The sequence below is a fragment of the Solea senegalensis genome, linkage group LG16 (assembly GCF_019176455.1).
Source record: "Solea senegalensis isolate Sse05_10M linkage group LG16, IFAPA_SoseM_1, whole genome shotgun sequence".
In the NCBI taxonomy this organism is placed as follows: Eukaryota; Metazoa; Chordata; class Actinopteri; order Pleuronectiformes; family Soleidae; genus Solea; species Solea senegalensis.
In genome coordinates this window covers 18282410-18299924 of record NC_058036.1, presented here as the reverse complement: position 1 = coordinate 18299924, position 17515 = coordinate 18282410, and the positions used below count along the sequence as shown (strand labels likewise).

Here is a 17515-nt window from a genome sequence, read left to right as displayed (position 1 = left end):
TGTAGATCAGTAAAAAAGACTTAACAATCCTGAAAAGCGTGGCTTCATCTCCAACAATTACCAGGGAAATGTCTAAAATCTCAATATTTAACATAGGAGTCTGGTGTATTTAGCGACAGCACCGCTGTCCAGGGACTGTAGTAGAAGTACTGCTGTGCAGCGATGACTCCGCCCACCTTGAGTAGAAAAACTAAACCGTGCAGAGAAGACATAGAGAGTCATTTAGCTCTAAATATGTGTTTAAAGATCACTGAGCAGACCATTTCACATTTGTTGCATTGATTTCTTTATTTTTCCCATCAAAAGAAATGCACAGGTCAGCAAAGCTACTACATACAAATGGCCATACAATAGCAATTAAACGTTTGTTCTTGTTCGAAGGCGCTTCCTCAAATTCTGATGTGTCGTCTTTTACACGTCATACTTTGAACACTTGCACTTATTCTGCATTCGGCAAAATCAATCAAATAAATAAATAAATAAATAACTAAATAACTAGAAAATCAAACAAATCAAATCTTCTTCCATGTTCGAATGAAAACTCTCAGCCACAAAATATGTGTCTGGACAGCGACGTGTTACTGCTCCAGTAAAACGACTGCACTTACATACAATAAAGAAAAAACTAAAAGTCTTGCATAGCTTCATTGTAATGTAGACACAGTACAGTAAGGCACTTCATGAGGACAATTTAGGCATTTTTATAATCCTACATAAACCTTTTTTTTCCTCTTTCTAAAACTTCATCTTCTCAATATGCATGGTTTACGACATCTGAAATAAAATCTTTTTCCACAAGACATTTGTTTTTTGTTTTTTTTTTGCACACTATACAACTCTACTGCACGCCACTGCATTTCTCTTTTGGCATTAAGTCTCAAGTTCAACATTCTCAAAGTACTGTAGTAAGGTTCTTTGTGCATAATGTGACCCAACAATTATTATTATTGTCCCATTGACTCAATAAAGACAACAAAAACATAAACAAATCAAGAATAAGAATTGTGCAATGAGTTGGGGTTATGTGGAGTAAAAAAGGCAACACACTTTCCCAAATTAAACAAAAAGAATCAAAATCTAACATCTGAGCAAGTTACAGGTCATTTCTTCACTGACTGCATCTGTACCGACGTGACGTAGGTAGAAGACTTTTCTCTTACTGTAGATAAAAAGTACGTTTGCCTTGCCTCTCTCTTCTCAGCCCGGTCCAATGCATTGGGGTGTGATGACTGGTGTACTGTTGTAGTCCAGAAGCTGCATGTAGGACTACACATCCCAGCAGCCCACTCCATGTGCACAGAGGTAAAGAGGATCGCGTCAGATCTATCCGAGCTGATCTTCGTATTGTTTGCGGAAGCAGTCGCCGGCTGGGAAGAAGTCCCAGCAGCGCTCCTGGTACATCTTCCACACATATGACTCCTGCAAACACACACACACACACACACACACGTTTATATATGTATATCATGATGATTGACAGCTGTCAAGTTAGCCTGCTGTGTGTCTTTATTACCACAGTTATGCCACTTTCACCGCTGGAAACATGAATGTTTATTAAAACTGATCAAGAGAGAAAGAGAACGAGAGAACGAACGAACAAACGATAGAACGAACAATAGATAGAACAAACAAACTATAGAATGAACGAGCAAACAATAGAACGAATGAACGATAGCACAAACGAATGGAGAATAGATAGAACGAACGATAAGCGATAGATAGAACGAACAGATGATAGAATGAACGATGGAACGATAGAACGAATGAACGATAGCACAAACAATAAAACGGAGAATAGATAGAACGAACGATAAGATAGATAGAGCGAACAGATGATAGAATGAACGATGGAACGATAGAACGAATGAACGATAGCACAAACGATAGAGCGGAGAATAGATAGAACGAACGATAAACGATAGATAGAACGAACGGATGATAGAATGAACGATGGAACGATAGAACGAACAATAGATAGAACGATAGATAGAACAAATGATAGATAGAACGGACGCTATAACGAGATAGAATGAATGATGTAAAGATAGAACGATATAATGATAGTTAGAACAAACAATAGATAGAACGAACCAACGATACAACAAACATTAGGACGATGGAACAATAGATAGAATGAACGATAGACAGAACAAACAAACGATAGATGGAATGAACGAACGAACAAACGATGTAACGATAGAATGATATAACAAACGAACAAACGATAGAACGAACGACTGAACAATAGACCGAAAGATAGATGGATAGATGTGGCGGTTGTACTTCATTTAGGTGTTTCTGTGTATTACTGTGTGTATTTATGTGTTAATCATGAAACATAGTAAATAAAGTAAAGAGAAATTAGCCGATGGCTGCAGTCCAGCTGTTGCTATTCATGTAAAATAAATAAAATACAATGAATAAATACAATCCTATCGTATGTAACGCTATGCAATTACCACCCAATTAAAATTCTATAGTACCACAATATAAGTCACTATAACTGCATATTCATCTGCAACCATCCCTACTGTACAGTGTCTTCTCCAACATTGGCAGGACGTTAACTGAGTCACTGTTTGTGTCACTGGTTGAAGCTCAGATGAGCGATGGCTCATTAGTGTCGCCGTTATACTGTACCTGGCCTGTGTGCTCTGTCTCGTCTTTGTTGATAAGGTACATCAGGAAAAACCTGACGAGACAAAACAAAAATGTCACATGAAGAGTCATAGAATCACCTGTTGTAATTGGCAGCGGCCGCTGTGTATCTGTCGGCGTCACAGCGCGCCGCAATCGTGATGAATACTGCATGAGAGCGCGCCATCCCCAAACCTATTTTCCAATAAAGATCACGGCATTAAATAGTAATGAAGCGACATAATGAGGCCGGTCTCGTATCCCTCTGGTCAGCTGACAGCGAGTGCAAACAACTCCGTTGTTCTATTGTCACAGGCATTTGAGAGAGGACACTGGATAAGCGACGAGCGCAGAGGAAACGTGGCGACAGGTGGAAAAGAACCCTGAGGGGATGAAGCGTTCTGGATCACTGCGGCTATTAGTGGCCTCGGCTTTAACGCTGTGGAAAAGTGCTGAGGCCACTGTGGTTCAATTACAGAAGGATTTGATCGATATATTATATATATATATATATTTGATCGATATATTATATATATATATATATATAAAAAGTGAGATACTTACAGGTAGTTGGCCAAATTGTGCTCTTGTAAGGTGTGAGTCTCGAAGCCGTGTGGCGTCGTGTCGAAATAATCATTACCGATGCCACAGATGAAACACTTGGTCTGCGGGACAGAAGATGAAAAGGATGATTATGGCACAGGAGACATTAATACAGTATTAACCCTACAACGCATCGCATTGCTGTGATCACGAGGCGGTTTGTGCTATCGGAAAAAAAGGCAGACGGTTTTTGAAAGTGGAGAAGTTGCACGCCAAAGCCGACGTGCGGTTATTACGGTAATTTCACTCGAATCGACGTCTTTGTTGCCAGAAAGGGGGACGGTTTTAGGACATTGTCCCTTTTGTTTTTCTCCATTTTAATACACCATTTTAACATGCAGTAAATTGTAAATACCTGCCAGATATTAAACGTTATTCTGGAAAAATGGGCAAAATCACTTACTCACAGGACATTTTCTGACTTATGGTTAGAATAAGCACAAAGGTTTAAGTGTTAAACATAGTATATGAATTAAAAGGGGTCAAAGTCTGACTATTTAATGATGTCTTCAGGGTTTTTTGTGCTGATTTATTATATAATAGAGAGAAGAATCAAACACTTACAATGAAATCTTAAACATAAATTAAGGCTAACTGATTCTCTGTACTAGAAAGTCAGTAAAAGACGTTCTCCCTCCTCTTCCCCTGAACCTGCTGCGTCTGCACTCAGGGACATAATGGGTGAAAATGAAATATCCTTTCACCTCCATGTCCTCTTTGACTTGCTCCTGCTGGTCTCTCAGCTCTCCGAAGGCATCGATGATCAAACCTACGATCACAGAAAGAAGCGCCGTGAGCATACATATCATATACTGCGCTGTGTAGAGCAGCCCACAATCTCACACCTACTCTCCTCTCAGACACGGGGAAATTGAGTGTGATACAGACGACCTTCATTTGACCTGCAGGGAAAAAGAGCACTCAATCAGTCTGCGCTCACCCTGAATAATGGCCAGGAGGATGACAATGACAAAGAAGAAGAAGGTGATGTCAAAAAGGATCCGGTAGAGCTCGTACGGGTCGCCGGCTGGATCCTCGATCTCATCGCCGATGCCGCCTCCCGCTCTCACGCCAACATACATGTGGAACAGGTAGCACTGGTGGGCAAACAGAGAGGGACAGTCGGGTCCATGATGTGTCGCGTTGAATTGGAATCTATCGGGAATTTTTCTGTACAATATCTTACCGTCATCATGTCGTCACACTTCATGTCCGGCTCGTCGTCGTCCTCGCTCTTGTTGTAGAACTTCCTGAAGAAGTTGAAGGCCACCACAGTGTAGAGGTAGACCACCACCGCCAGCAGGCCCACCGTCAACACCAGCTACAGAGAAGAACACAGGAAGATGTCAAGAGGAGATCTTGAGTCGAGAGAAGAGGTTGTGACAAGGAAAATTCCAATTACATACAGTAAATAAATGAATTTAGACTGCAGCCTTTACATCTCACGTCCGACATGGAGCTCAATTCACAAACAGCTCTCACATTGATTTACTCGTGATCCTAAACAGCAAGAATGGTGGTAGCAGCAGCAGCAGCAGCAGCAGCACACTGACTCTGGATTGACAGCTTGATTGATCTGCCCACAGGCGGCTGAATGTGGCAATTTCTTGCAGCCTAAACCACTCAGGTGTGCATCCACCTTTTAGAGATTGAGGTGACATAAACACACCACAGACGCTTTGTTTCGTGCCTCGGGTCGGTCGACTTAACGGCCGCCGCAAAGGAGCGAAGACTTTTGGGGCATTGCAACTCAAATTGAATCCATCGTACGGCAGAGTCTTTGATTCCTTCACTGACATCTATTTAGTTTTCCATTCCTGTCCAGGCATATTTAATAAAGATGACCCTCAGTCTGGTCGGATAGTATTACTTGACTACTCGATAGGGCCCGTTTTCAGATGAGGCTGACAATTTACAACAAAAATCACCACATTATGTCCTTTACAAGGGGTTGTACATGTGTCACAAACTAGTATGGTGATACCTGCAGAGTGGAAACACACCTGGACAGTTTTAGTCCATATAAGTGTTAAAAAATGTAGTGAAATTACAGTGGTTACTAGACATTCATGTCACACTATCACAGTGTGGCTACAACCGCCAAAGTGAACCAAGGTCAAATGGACTTGCAGTTGTGCGTCGGGGGAATACGGAGGCGGCGCTTACAGCCCAGAAGCCCTGCGCTCTCCTCGCGTCTCACCTGTTTGCCGTTGTGTGTGACAGAGGAGAGGATGGTGCGGAGCGTCTTGAAGCCCATGGCGATGTCCAGAAGATGGGCAGCGAAGAAGAAGTTGTTGTAGTGGCCCAGGATGGACATGGTGGTGTACCACACAAGATACAGGAAAGACTGGCAAAAGGAAACGTGCATCAGTTAAACTCCCTGCATGAAACACTATTCACTCGGTCAGTGACAAAAAAAAAGCACAACTCACATTGTCCGTAAACACCACTCCCAATTTCCAGACGTGGTACTTTGTGTCAATTGAGCTTAACCTGGGAAACAGACAGAGATATTGATGTGAGATCTTCCAAATTTTTTCTGGGACGTCCTATTTTTGGTCCAGACACGTCTGCAATCGAATCTCTCACCACAGCACCAGCGAAGCTTCCTTGGTGACGGTTTCTTCTGTGGGGTTGAAGTCCAGGGCGCTTTTATCCAGGCCCAGCAGCTCTGCTATCCTCTCTGCTCCATACAGGTCGCCGTACTTTTTGATCACCTGCAAACGGCAGGAGGGGACAGAGGAGAGGATGACGCTGTAATATTGTCACTTTAATGAAAAGAATCACCAGATTTGATTTATAGCTACTACAAAAGAATGACACTCACTTTCCGTTTGACAAATTTATCCCAGTAGTTGTTTGGGAAGGAACTGATTAAAAAAAGGAAAGAAACACAATAAACTTTAAACAACAAGAACTCATATTAAAACATATTATAAACAACCTGAAATATACATTTATAATACATCTTAAATCCAATATCTGCCCATGCTGATATGGCGCCGATAGCATCCCTAGTGTTTTTTTAAAACAATATACAATAAGTTAGCGTTTGATAACTCACGGTGTATTGATGACCAGTCTGTCCCACTGTCCTTTGATGTCGTCGTCCGACGGCTGCTCGGTGATGTAGAGGCCGGCAAACTCCAACTTTCTCGCTATCTCCTTCTCGCGCTTGAAAACCACCAGTGGCACCTGCGACACACAGAAGTCAGAATTCAGGTAAAACTATTTTAAGAAACGTGTTGACATTCATATGCGTTCAAATTCTGTCTGTTTTTGGGTGTTTTCTGCACCTTCAGGTAGTAGTATCCCACCACACACAAGAAAGATATGATCGTGTGCAGTATTGCAAGACAGCGAAGCGTTGGAGCCATGTAGCCTGTGCTCTCCTGCAGGACAAAGTATTCAAGCGCCCCTTCTTCCTCCTCCTCGCCAGCTTTGCCTCTACCGTTCCAGGGGTCTTCATCATCCGAGTAATCACCAGTTACCTGAAAGAATGGGGAGACATTTTTAATTAAATTCTTTTTTTTTAAAGTGATGAAAGCACTTAATCTATGTGTTTAAATAGTAGCTAAACTCACTTTGTAGAAGAGCAAAATGAAGTTGATGGCAAAGGCAACAAAAAGGGCCAGAAAACGGAGGTTGTAGAAGTTTCTGGCAAGGTAGTTCTGAGAAGACAACATTATGGATTTCAGCTGTATATACTTAATATGGATTCATTCAGACAACTGGGAGGTAAATAATATCTCACCAGCATCTTAGTCTGGTAAACTTCCAAGCCAGCGAAGAAGCTGGCCATGAAGGCCTCGGGTGGTTCTTTCCTCTGGCCGAGCCTCTTCTTTGGGGCTTTCTTCTCCACTGAGTGCTCCGGAGGGGCTTCATCTTTGGCCTTGTCGGGATCCTTCTTCTCACCATCATCTGAGCTGTAGCAGTAAACCTTCTGTTAGTGACACGTAACAAATGCCACAAGAGGATGAACAAAGTACAGTTTCAGAACACTCACTCTCCTTTCTCTGAGTCTGATTTGTATTCTCCATTGGAAGCCCTCTTCTTTGCAGCCAACTGTAAAAAGATATATTTTTATTTTTTTATCTACATTGACCAGAGAAGGTTTATGGATGCTATGAAGGAGGAGGACACGAGGACAGGGTTAGGACTGCAGGACCAGCGGCGTGGAGGCAAGAAACTTTAGTCCTGTCAAACTAGTAAACAACTGGGTTTATGAGCAGAATTCAAGATTTTTGTGGCCAATTCTTTGGGGTTTCAGACATACTGTGACCTGTTTACAGGCACGTCACTTTACTGATGGAATACTGTTGTTGCCGCCATCTGTCTTGACATAAAAAAAAACTATTATTCAGCCTCGTTAATATTGTACACACTCCAGCTCTAAAGTACACGATGAAGACCAATAGAGCCATCGTGTTTCCTTCTGATTTCACATGATTACTGACCTGTGCCTTCTTCTGCTTGACAGCACTGGCAATAGATGGAGCATCTCCCACCACCACCTCAGACACGTCCCCCAGCCCTGGCTCAGCCCCATGCTTTCCCTCCTTCTTGGGCTGCATGTTCAGCAGCTCGGCCATCAGGTCGGCCTCTGCCGCGTCCCCCTGAGCCATCTGACCCAACTCTGCCAACGCAGCCGCCTCACTCGCCTCCAGCTTCTCTGCCTCCAACACGTCCCCATGAATGCCAAACTGAGTGGGGTCGGGCATGTTCCCCAAAATATCGGTCACCTTCATGTTCTTAGCCCCTTCCACGAAGCCGCCGCCGAACATGGTGGTCCACAAGATATGGAAGAAGCCCCAAATTAGGCTGTAGATGAAATGGAAGAGTCCTGTGATGAGCATCCAGAAGAAGGAGAAGAAGCTTCGCACCATCTCCTTCACACTCATCTTCTTGAATTTCCTGTACTGTCGCCTCATGCTCTTGAGAGTAAGCATTTGGCGGAACTGGCACAGGTTTTTCCTCATGGAAATGCAGGCGAATGTGAAGGCAGAGGAGGACTCCATCATCATGTTTTCCTCGTCTTCCTCCTCCTCCTGGTTTTCTACGACACTCTGCTTGTCGTCTTCGTCTTCCTCGGAGCGCTCCACTGGGTCCGGCTCTGAAATCTGAGAGGCCAGCTGCATCTCAAAGATGGTGTCCTCACAGAAGTTGACAAAGAGCTCCATTTTCTCACTCTCTCCACCCTCGTTGACAACGTCAAAGATGAACTGCCTCTTCGACTCCTTCACCTGAGGCTTCTCCCACTGGGTACGACTGGACTCGCTGATCTCGAAGTAGACTCTCTCAATGCGCTTGGCTCCGCCCATTATCTCAATACGCCCCAAATAAGGCTCAAAATAGCTGAGGACACTTTCAGCCAGGTCGAGGAAGGTCGATAGGCGAGCGTCGTGGGGCATGTGCTCAGAGAGATTCATCAGCAACACAGCGACGTTAAATCCGATGTCCTTGGCAGGCTCGTGAAACCGCTCCACGAACTGCGTGTAGTTGAACATGTCGTTCTCATCAGCTTCGGCACAAGAGAGGAGGAACTCAATCTCGGACTGGGAGTATTGCTTCTGGTTCTCCATGGACTTCTGAAAATCCTTCTTGGAGATGATCCCCTTGCTCTCGCGGTCGTACTCCCTGAAGCTGTCGGACGTGGTTAAATCCTTCAACTTGAGGAACATGTCAAAGAATTTCAGGATCATCTCCACGTTGCTGGAAGATTCCACCAACGTGTCGACCATTTGCTTGCCAATGGTGCCGTTGACAACGTTACCTGTGAGGGGGGGGGGGAAACCAAATGTGTGTCAGCAAACACAGGCAACACAACGCTCTCTCTACAAATTACGCAAAGCCACTGCCGCTGCTGCTGTAAATATTTGATCACAACCCGTGAATCTGTTTGATGAAAGTCATAAACGGGGAGATTACCCTTGTAACTAATGCTGATGAAACGACACACAGAGGTGTCGCTGATGAGATATAAAAAAAAAAGCCAACCTTCGAGAAGAGAGAGCATCATAACGATCATGTCCTTGTGTAGGTCCAGCAGCTCCTTCAGTACTTCAATCTGACTGGAGTCCTGTTAGAGGAGGACAGAAAAGAGAAAACCCTGCCAATCACACGACACTACATCACACAGATTACCCTCCAAAGACACCGTGGCCCCGTCTCATAAGCACCAAGTTGAATTTGGAGAGATCATCGCTGTGTTTGATTGTGAGGAGCCTTGGTGGCCCTGCTGGGGCCCAGAAGGCACTGCTAGGAAACATCCATCCATCAGCACCAGGGTTAATGTTATTTTACCACCTAGAAGCAGATGGCTGGGTCAGTCTGACTCATTTAGTATATCGGTGGAGACCGTATTTAGCAAATGCCATGATTTCAATTTTAAAACTCCACCTGTGCTCTACTCCATCCTGGCTCCGACTGTCAAATTAAGATAAGGTTAGACAGTTGGATTTCAACCACTCTTGCCTTATGGGGCATGGGGGGGGGTATATCACAAATGAAGTCATGTATCATACAGCTGATTTGGAGACACTGCAGTGAGTGTGCAGGTGTCATTCTTTAGTCTGGAGAGCCCTCTAGTGGTAAGATAATATTTTAAGGACAAATAAAGATGCACTACAGATAGATAGATAGATAGATAGATGTATAGATGTATACATGATAGATATTTGTATAGAAAGATAGATAGATACCTGGGATAATTTCATCTGCATGTTGGCAAAAACATGGAGGAACCCCACCACAGCATCCCACAGCCTGCTATGAGCCAGACTCTGCTGGTTCCCAATACACGGACCCTGGAGCAAGCACAGAGCAGAGTGCAGGATCAGAGATTATTCCTACACTGTAATTAAAAGTAATATTTCTTTGGACGTATTGCAATGTCATACCTGTATATACTCTGTTAAAGAGTTGAAGACCTGCTTGGCCACTGACAGAGCTTTGGAGAAGTTCCTTTGACCGGCCTCGTCGATGACATCCTTACCAGAGTAGTACCAGTAGAAATCACTGATGGATTCCTAACAGACAAAAATATTAAAATAAAAATATATCTGGCATGCCAAGGACAATGAGGTTTACATATGAAATGCAAATACATAATTATACATATTATTCACACCTGGAGTCTTAGCAAGTAGTCGACGGTACTTATGATGATGTTGACTGTTGTTGTGTTCCCTGTCTGAGTCCTCAGAAAATTCTGAAAATCTAAAACAAAATCATCGGTCACAGAGGAGTGCGCTCACACGTGTTGGGTTGTTTGGCTGTTGCCGGATAAAGAGTCCACCTACCATTGTTGTGGCCCTCGCAGAGAAGCTGCAGGAACCTAAAGAGGTCCTTGGTGAACTCATCGTTCTGCAGCACCTTGGAACCTGAGGACAGGAAATGAGTTGAACTCTTCTCTTTAACTTGAACTCTTAACTCTCTCTCTTTTGTGAGAAGAAAGCCAGAGGCGCGTCGCTGTGATGTCAGTACGGGCATCAGAGCTTGCATGGCTTTCACTTCCTCATAAAGCTGCAGTCTACTTACATGAGACAGCACTACGTTACAGTGTCACGACAAACAAATAAGGTATAGTGCATCACTGTACAAAGGAAAATAAGGTTTGTAGCAGGAATAAAACTTAGCTAACCTTTTTTTTGTATCATAAAAAACAGCTTTGGGAGATTATTAAATATAAAGAAATGTAAAAAAAAAAAAAAAGGCCTGTACAAATTAAAAGCACCAACATCTTACAAAAGAAGATTTGAGTCAGTTTAAAGCACCAGACCATGGACTGAACAATCCAAATGTGAAAGAAGCATGCATGTGTTCTTTCAGTCCATGGTACACAGAAGGTGGTTTTGCATTCAGGACAAAGGAGGAGGAGGAGGAGGAGGAGGAAGGAGGAGGGAGCAGGAGGAAGGAGGGAATTTGAACGGGGAGCAATCACGATGTCAGCATTGCACTGAATGAGTAAAATCTAAACCATGTATTTACCCCGCTCACTCACGTTGACTGCGACCGATGACATAAAAAATATGACCAGAGGAAAACAAAACAAACAAAAACAAAAGCAGACATAAGCAAAGGAGAAGACATTGAGAGTCATTTAGAAGGAGTTGGAACAGGAGAGAATGACAAACACTATAGATATATCTTTACATACTCACACTGATTTGCAACACTAGACATATGATACGACTACAGTTAAACCAAGTGTTACATTAACGTCTGCTCACTCGGCAGGTGTTTGGACTACAGGTTAGGCAGTCTAGCAGTTACCATCACTTATGCCTGAGCTTATGTGGTGACAATGAGTTGGAAAAAGGCATGAGAGCAAATTTATTCATGTACTGTATGTGACCCATCGGATTAAACATGGCCTCTGATTATGAGTGGGATTTTGTGTGCATTTTGTGTGCGACTGTGATCATTTTTAACGTGGTGGACACCCGTGGCCCCAGACAGGACTTAAACATACAGTAGCACAGGTTTACATGCAATGATGACACACAACGTGACATGGTGATGGGGGTTATTATGTCAAATGAAATTAAAGATCAAATATTAATGCCGAGGCCAATTACAGGCCCGAACGGACGCACAATAACACCACGAGCCCAAATGAGACAGATAATTAATGTGGGATTCACATTAAGCGATTCTGAGTTGCCATTGTGGTTTGGACCACATTCTGTAAAACTGAAAGGCTGAAAACTCAAGACTGCTGCAGAGGAGAAAGATCAATTTGCTGCACAGATAAAGGCGTATAAACAGTAAACAGTAAATGGTTTCAGTTTACATGCAATGCAAGCATCTGTTTATATTTTCTTCAATGGTACATGCTGTGTCGCACCCTGTATCCGTATGAGCAAAGTCTCTTAAAAATTTATCGACATCGTACTTTTTTTTTACCACGTTTATCAACCTCACTTACTTGATCCTTCTTCAGTAACCATTCCCAGACCTTCCGCTTTGTTTTGCCTTTCAAAAGCGTTCAAGTCCAGAACGCTGAAAGGGATCGGGGACAAAAGCTGAGCTGTGATTTACTGCATTTATGTTTTACTGTGTACAATTAAGACATTTGTGAGTAATGGCATTTCACCCCTAGTCCTTAATATAGGTCAAACTGCAAAACCACAGGACATACACTCACCAAAGTGCATTCAATATTTCAGTAAATTGCAGCTGAAAAATAGTGAGTATGTTAATAGTTTAATGTTCCGTTACCTGCACGACATCATCAGTCTAGATAAGCTTTTGAAAAAGCCAACGTCTCTTTTCTCCTTCAGATAGTCGAGCATTTTCTGCATCAAAATACAAGATTAAGTTCATAAAGAGTTTGAGTTTTTTGAATTGTAAAATGTCTAGGTGACGCAGTTTGAGTACCTGCTGGACCACCGTGTTGCCCCCGTTCAGAATGGAGATGCCCAGTTTGAGGGTGAACGTCACGGGAGCGCCGAGTCGACCTGACGATCGCAAATCAAACACCACAGTCAGAGCAAAGAAGACAAAGAGAGAGGCAAGAGTGTGTGTGTGTGTTGTATTTGCCTTTGCTGGCACTGATCATCTGGAGCACCATCTCTGCAGCCCCTCGGTCGTGAAGCCTGGCCTGCTGATACAGCATCTTTTGCTTCTCCATTTCCTTTTCCTGTAGTAGAGGACAGCAGTGTGAATCTGTTTAACCCTTAAAACAAAAAACACGGATGAAAAGCAGAAAAAAACGTTCTCGAGAAATCAGTAGCACCTCAAAGGTTTTCTCTTTTCCTTCCTCGTCCTCCTCTTCTTCACCTTCAGCACAACTCTGACAGCGAAAAGAAGAGTGTCAAGCCTGAAATACAGGGTCGCTGAGCCTTGTACGTCAATGCAGTTAAGAGAACGGAATACCTTTGCCATCATATCTGCATATGCAATATACAAAGGATCCTCTTCCAAAGAACTAAAAAGAAATACAAGTATTAGGTTGATCTTACAAACTGTGATGTGACGGAAGTAAAAATCTGCTGGCACCAGGTTCCCATGTCAGCGTGTGCTCACCTGCACTCAGTCAGAGCGTTGTGGCTGAAATGCAGAATGAGCTGGTGGAGCGGGTCTGGTTGTTTTCTGACCTCCTCCTCTTCCTCCTCTTCCATTGTGAGCTGCGTTTTCTGGGCAAGGCCATGAAACACTTAAACTCATCGTCTCAACATCGACAGTTAGAAGCTACTGAACAGAGACATCTGCAGTACAGCATGACATCTTGAATGAACACTAGGTAAGTAATAGTTGACAATGATACACTGCTTAACGTAGGACAATGAAGTAGTATGAGGAAAAAAGACATGCCAACAGCATGCACAATCAGAGGCGTGTGCACATACATGCATAAAGAGGATGACACTGTGTTTTCTATCACAAATTTCCTGTTGTTTAGTCCTAGAGCAGAGATTATATCAGACACATTGGAACTAGTTTTGCTGCAAAACATATGCATTTGCTCGACTGGGTCATGCAGTTCTTCGTCTCTTAACTTTAAGCTTTAAGCTTTAATTCGAAGTACTGTGGGGAGATTAGAATCAAAAAAAGGTGTATTTCGTTATAGAAACACAAATTCCAATGTGCCCTCGCGATTATCTCCTGTTTCAGATGAGATAAGTGTTGGTAGTTCATGAACCTTGAACGTGTAAGCAGCTAGTGTTACGGTAAATGCTGTGTTTCTTTCTGCTTACAACAAATTCAAACCATGACTGTGACAGGTCATGTCATTCAAAGCATTGTGCTCGCTTACCTCAGCCCGAATGACACAGGCTACACACCATTTCACGAGCGCTGGCTCTGACATCAGCGGTGATGTCATGCTTGCCAACTATGACGAGTGACACGTGAAAAAAAAACAAACACTCGATGGATGACTGAGCATGACTCAGCGGGTACACAGTGGAACTGGCACTTTTGAAAATGGCACAAGTGGAGGAGAGTTGTGGGGGACGAGGCTCGGCTCTCAAGCCAACAATATGGCGCCGGGGACGACACAAATTACTTACTGCAAGGTCCTGCACTAGCTTCTCCTCAAAAGAGTACTCCTCTGTTTCTATCCATATTCTCTGATAGGCCAGGAGGAAGAGGTTAATAGAACGATGCCTGAGGAAGGGTGAGAGGAGATTAGCTTGAGTTAGATTGCAAAAGGATGGGAGAAGATGCTTGTAGGAAGGGGTTAATAGAGGTTAGTTTAGGGTACGGGCACATCCAACTGGTCACCTCAGAGTGGACCATCACTTTGATATCGAAGGTCAGTGCTGTTCATGCTCGCTGCCACGCGGTTGCTCGAGAAACACGCAATTCCAACACTCTCATGTGCAAGCAGAGAGTGGAGAACTGTCCACCAAAAATGATATTTGAATCAACCTCTATTATAAAATGTGAAAAGTTAATTTTAAAAAGTCCAAATCCTTTTTTTCAAAAACATATATCTTAATGAAAAGCAAAAGAAAATCATAATGCTTTTTCATGACCTCTCCCAGCCCAACTGCAGTACCTGCATCTCCCACAGGGAGGCCGTGGCCCAAAACCTAGGGAATCTCTGTGCTACAAGATTAGGTTTCTGCACAGTGAGTACAAAAAGCAGCCAAGTAGTAGTTCCTGCTCTTTCTGAAAGTAACACCACTCTCATGAGAGTGGTGTTACTTTCATACGTAGAGTAAATAAATAAAAGTGGGATTGATCTTCTCATCTGATTCTGAGCAAAAAAAAAAGCAAACTGTTATACTTCTGTTTTAAAGCATTCGATTGAGATGCATTAATCTACAGATGTGGACCAGTGGAAATATCAGATGCGAGTTAAATTCTGTGGCATAAACCGTGCCAGGAGGAAAGCGAAGGGTGGTAGAGAAAGGTGTGCCGGGTCAAACAGTAGCAACTTCGGACGAGGACTACGTTACCGTCAGCATGGAGAGCAGACTGTCATAGTCTGTGTTCTCATGCATTTTCCCCAGCCAAATATGTCGATAGGCTTTCAGGAAGTAATTATTGTTTTTATGCCTGAGGGGATGAGGTACAATAGAGAGTGACACACAAGAGAAACAAAAGGCTGAGCAGAGACACACAAAAGGAGAAAAAAGATGCGTCGACATCATCCAGAGGCTTCACATCCGTTCCTTAAACACAAATATATACTACGCCAAATAAAAAGCCGCTGTATCTGCATTGTAAATACTGACTAATAATTATATAGCTTTGTTATGTTCTGTTTCACTGTCATCAAGCCTGAATAAATGAGTCATGCTGTCAGGCAGCGTTGTCTGAGCACATATTGAAGATGACCACCCTCAGGTTGGGCCTCATAATTGTTTTCCTCCCAACTGTAGCTCTCCGTCTGACTCCTGGTGATTGAGTTACAGAGCAGCAGGGCATGAAATTGCTAGTGTCCCCTTTTTTTTTTTTCTAGTCCTTGATAACAGCTGTGGGCCAGACATTTGTCCAACAAATGGAAGTAGGGGGGGAAGCTGTGCATTAATACAGGGTCAAAAACCATGAAGGTGAGAAATTAGATTCACGATTCAAGAAAAAGAAAGTGTGGCAGTATTTGGCCAGCAAACATGAAAGATAATACTATGCTATTTACCTACGTGGTAAATTAAAAATCTGCTAGAATAACCACAAAGTGTGTCCTGGATCTGTGATTATGTGTTTAGCATCATTTGAAAACATAAACAGAAGAGGTGTAAACGTACCTTGGTAGATTATAAAGAGGAGCCATGCGGAAGCACGCTACGACTGCTCTCTTCCTCTGCTTGGACAACAACTTCTGCCAGACACATTTTTTGGATCTCAGAGGCTGCTCCACCTAATAGGAGCAGAAGAAGAGCAGTGTTAACCGTCAAACCAGAGGAAACAAGTTCAGCGCTGAAAACTGAGAGCTGGCATTTTCACCGTGATCTGCTGCACGAAACGATGTTGCACCAAATTGGATCGGACACTTTACAGTTTTTAAGTTGGTAGAGAACGAGCCTGATAACAGAGTAGGATATCTTGGACTTATTGTCAATGATGAAATCACTGCTAATCCTGCTGATACCATTTCTAAGAGATATATAAACCACAAATGAATCTCCCCTGACCCGTCTGTGGGTCCCAGACATCTGTAATGTATTTTGCTTGATGAAGAATATCTCCCTCACACACACAGGATTCTATAACTTTTGAAGAAGACTGACCTGCTCCAGGTTGAAGACGGCTGCAGAGATCCTCTGAATGCGGTCCACCACCCGCTCTGGGTCCGGAGGCCCCTCGCTCCTCATCACTATGTCCTTGTAGAGGTTCAGCTGCCACCTGACTGCAGGATCCTCTGACTGGGGAGTGTGTGACAGAGGAGGACGTCAAATACTAGTCTACAGCAGCCGTTACCCAATTTCTGCAATACTAACTCAACCTGTTCACCTTTTCTCGGAGATGCAGATTCTGATAAATGTGGTCTTTAACCTCGTCATCTGTGTCTTTCTGTGGGACAGCAGGAGGCAAAATAGAATGAACGCCAAGCACGAAATAAATCTCAAGCACTCTCATTTAGAGATGCGGCGAGTTACTTATTAAGTTGTATATTTTACATCAGTTAACATCATTTCTTTCTCTCACCAGGAGGTAGCGACTCTTGGCTAGAGATATCAGCTCCTGATCCCCTGGTGTGCACATGTTGAGGCCTATTGGCAGCATCTTCTTCAAAGCAGCAACGATCAGCGAGGTCTGGATGGAGTAGAACTCACCACGCCGTTTCTTGTGCTTCCTTTCCTGGTCTTGTCCTCCAGACTACAAATAAATAAGAAACTAATTATATGTGCTTAAAAGTGCTCAAACAATGTCCCTGATAGACTATAGAAACAGAGTAAAACATTCAACCAGAGAAATTGAAAAAAGAAAATCATTAGGAAAAATTTAAACCAGGCAGTTAGATAAAATCAGATAAAATCAGAAAAGGCTTTTGAGTAAAGTTGTGTTTTTTTAGATATAACTTTAATGAAGACACTGACTCAGATAGCCTTATTCCCTAGGGCTGGTGATTACAGAGCCTCGGGGGTGTGATGGGAAACGCTTTGTTAGTTTTCCACCTGGACTCTACAATAGAAAGACGGCCAGTGCCAGAGGATCTGAAGATCTAAATACGATCTCAAAATCAATTCTAAAACAAACTTGAAATCAGCAAGAAGAGGCTAAAACAGGACAGACATGATCAAGCCGATAACTCACAATGGTGACTAAACCCCTCTTTTAGGTGTCATGAGGTAATACATAATACATTTTTTAATTTTTG

General features: G+C 43.1%; 1 protein-coding gene across 3 annotated transcripts in view; it reads right to left on the bottom strand.

Annotated features, from left to right (window-relative positions):
* Positions 1-266: 266 nt before the first annotated feature.
* Positions 267-17515, bottom strand: part of LOC122782677 (ryanodine receptor 3-like) — an 87790-nt gene continuing 70541 nt past the window's right edge. The window contains exons 73-107 of one of the 3 annotated variants that reach the window (XM_044047120.1): positions 16843-17013; positions 16648-16707; positions 16425-16559; positions 15942-16054; positions 14256-14352; positions 14000-14077; positions 13270-13379; positions 13120-13171; positions 12980-13036; positions 12784-12883; positions 12622-12701; positions 12463-12539; positions 12170-12243; positions 11230-11247; positions 10542-10622; positions 10370-10458; positions 10140-10268; positions 9942-10046; positions 9238-9319; positions 7698-9013; positions 7247-7305; positions 6995-7166; positions 6825-6911; positions 6537-6731; positions 6305-6435; positions 6068-6110; positions 5830-5957; positions 5673-5733; positions 5441-5587; positions 4427-4561; positions 4181-4337; positions 3945-4009; positions 3202-3302; positions 2641-2692; positions 267-1419 (exon numbers count right to left, since the gene is read on the bottom strand). In XM_044047120.1, coding sequence (XP_043903055.1) covers positions 1324-1419; positions 2641-2692; positions 3202-3302; positions 3945-4009; positions 4181-4337; positions 4427-4561; positions 5441-5587; positions 5673-5733; positions 5830-5957; positions 6068-6110; positions 6305-6435; positions 6537-6731; positions 6825-6911; positions 6995-7166; positions 7247-7305; positions 7698-9013; positions 9238-9319; positions 9942-10046; positions 10140-10268; positions 10370-10458; positions 10542-10622; positions 11230-11247; positions 12170-12243; positions 12463-12539; positions 12622-12701; positions 12784-12883; positions 12980-13036; positions 13120-13171; positions 13270-13379; positions 14000-14077; positions 14256-14352; positions 15942-16054; positions 16425-16559; positions 16648-16707; positions 16843-17013 — 4653 coding nt within the window. In that variant the 3' untranslated portion in view covers positions 267-1323. The remainder of the gene's footprint in view (positions 1420-2640; positions 2693-3201; positions 3303-3944; positions 4010-4180; positions 4338-4426; positions 4562-5440; positions 5588-5672; positions 5734-5829; positions 5958-6067; positions 6111-6304; positions 6436-6536; positions 6732-6824; positions 6912-6994; positions 7167-7246; positions 7306-7697; positions 9014-9237; positions 9320-9941; positions 10047-10139; positions 10269-10369; positions 10459-10541; positions 10623-11229; positions 11248-12169; positions 12244-12462; positions 12540-12621; positions 12702-12783; positions 12884-12979; positions 13037-13119; positions 13172-13269; positions 13380-13999; positions 14078-14255; positions 14353-15941; positions 16055-16424; positions 16560-16647; positions 16708-16842; positions 17014-17515) is intronic. The other 2 variants (XM_044047121.1, XM_044047122.1) reach the window with 2 other exon arrangements.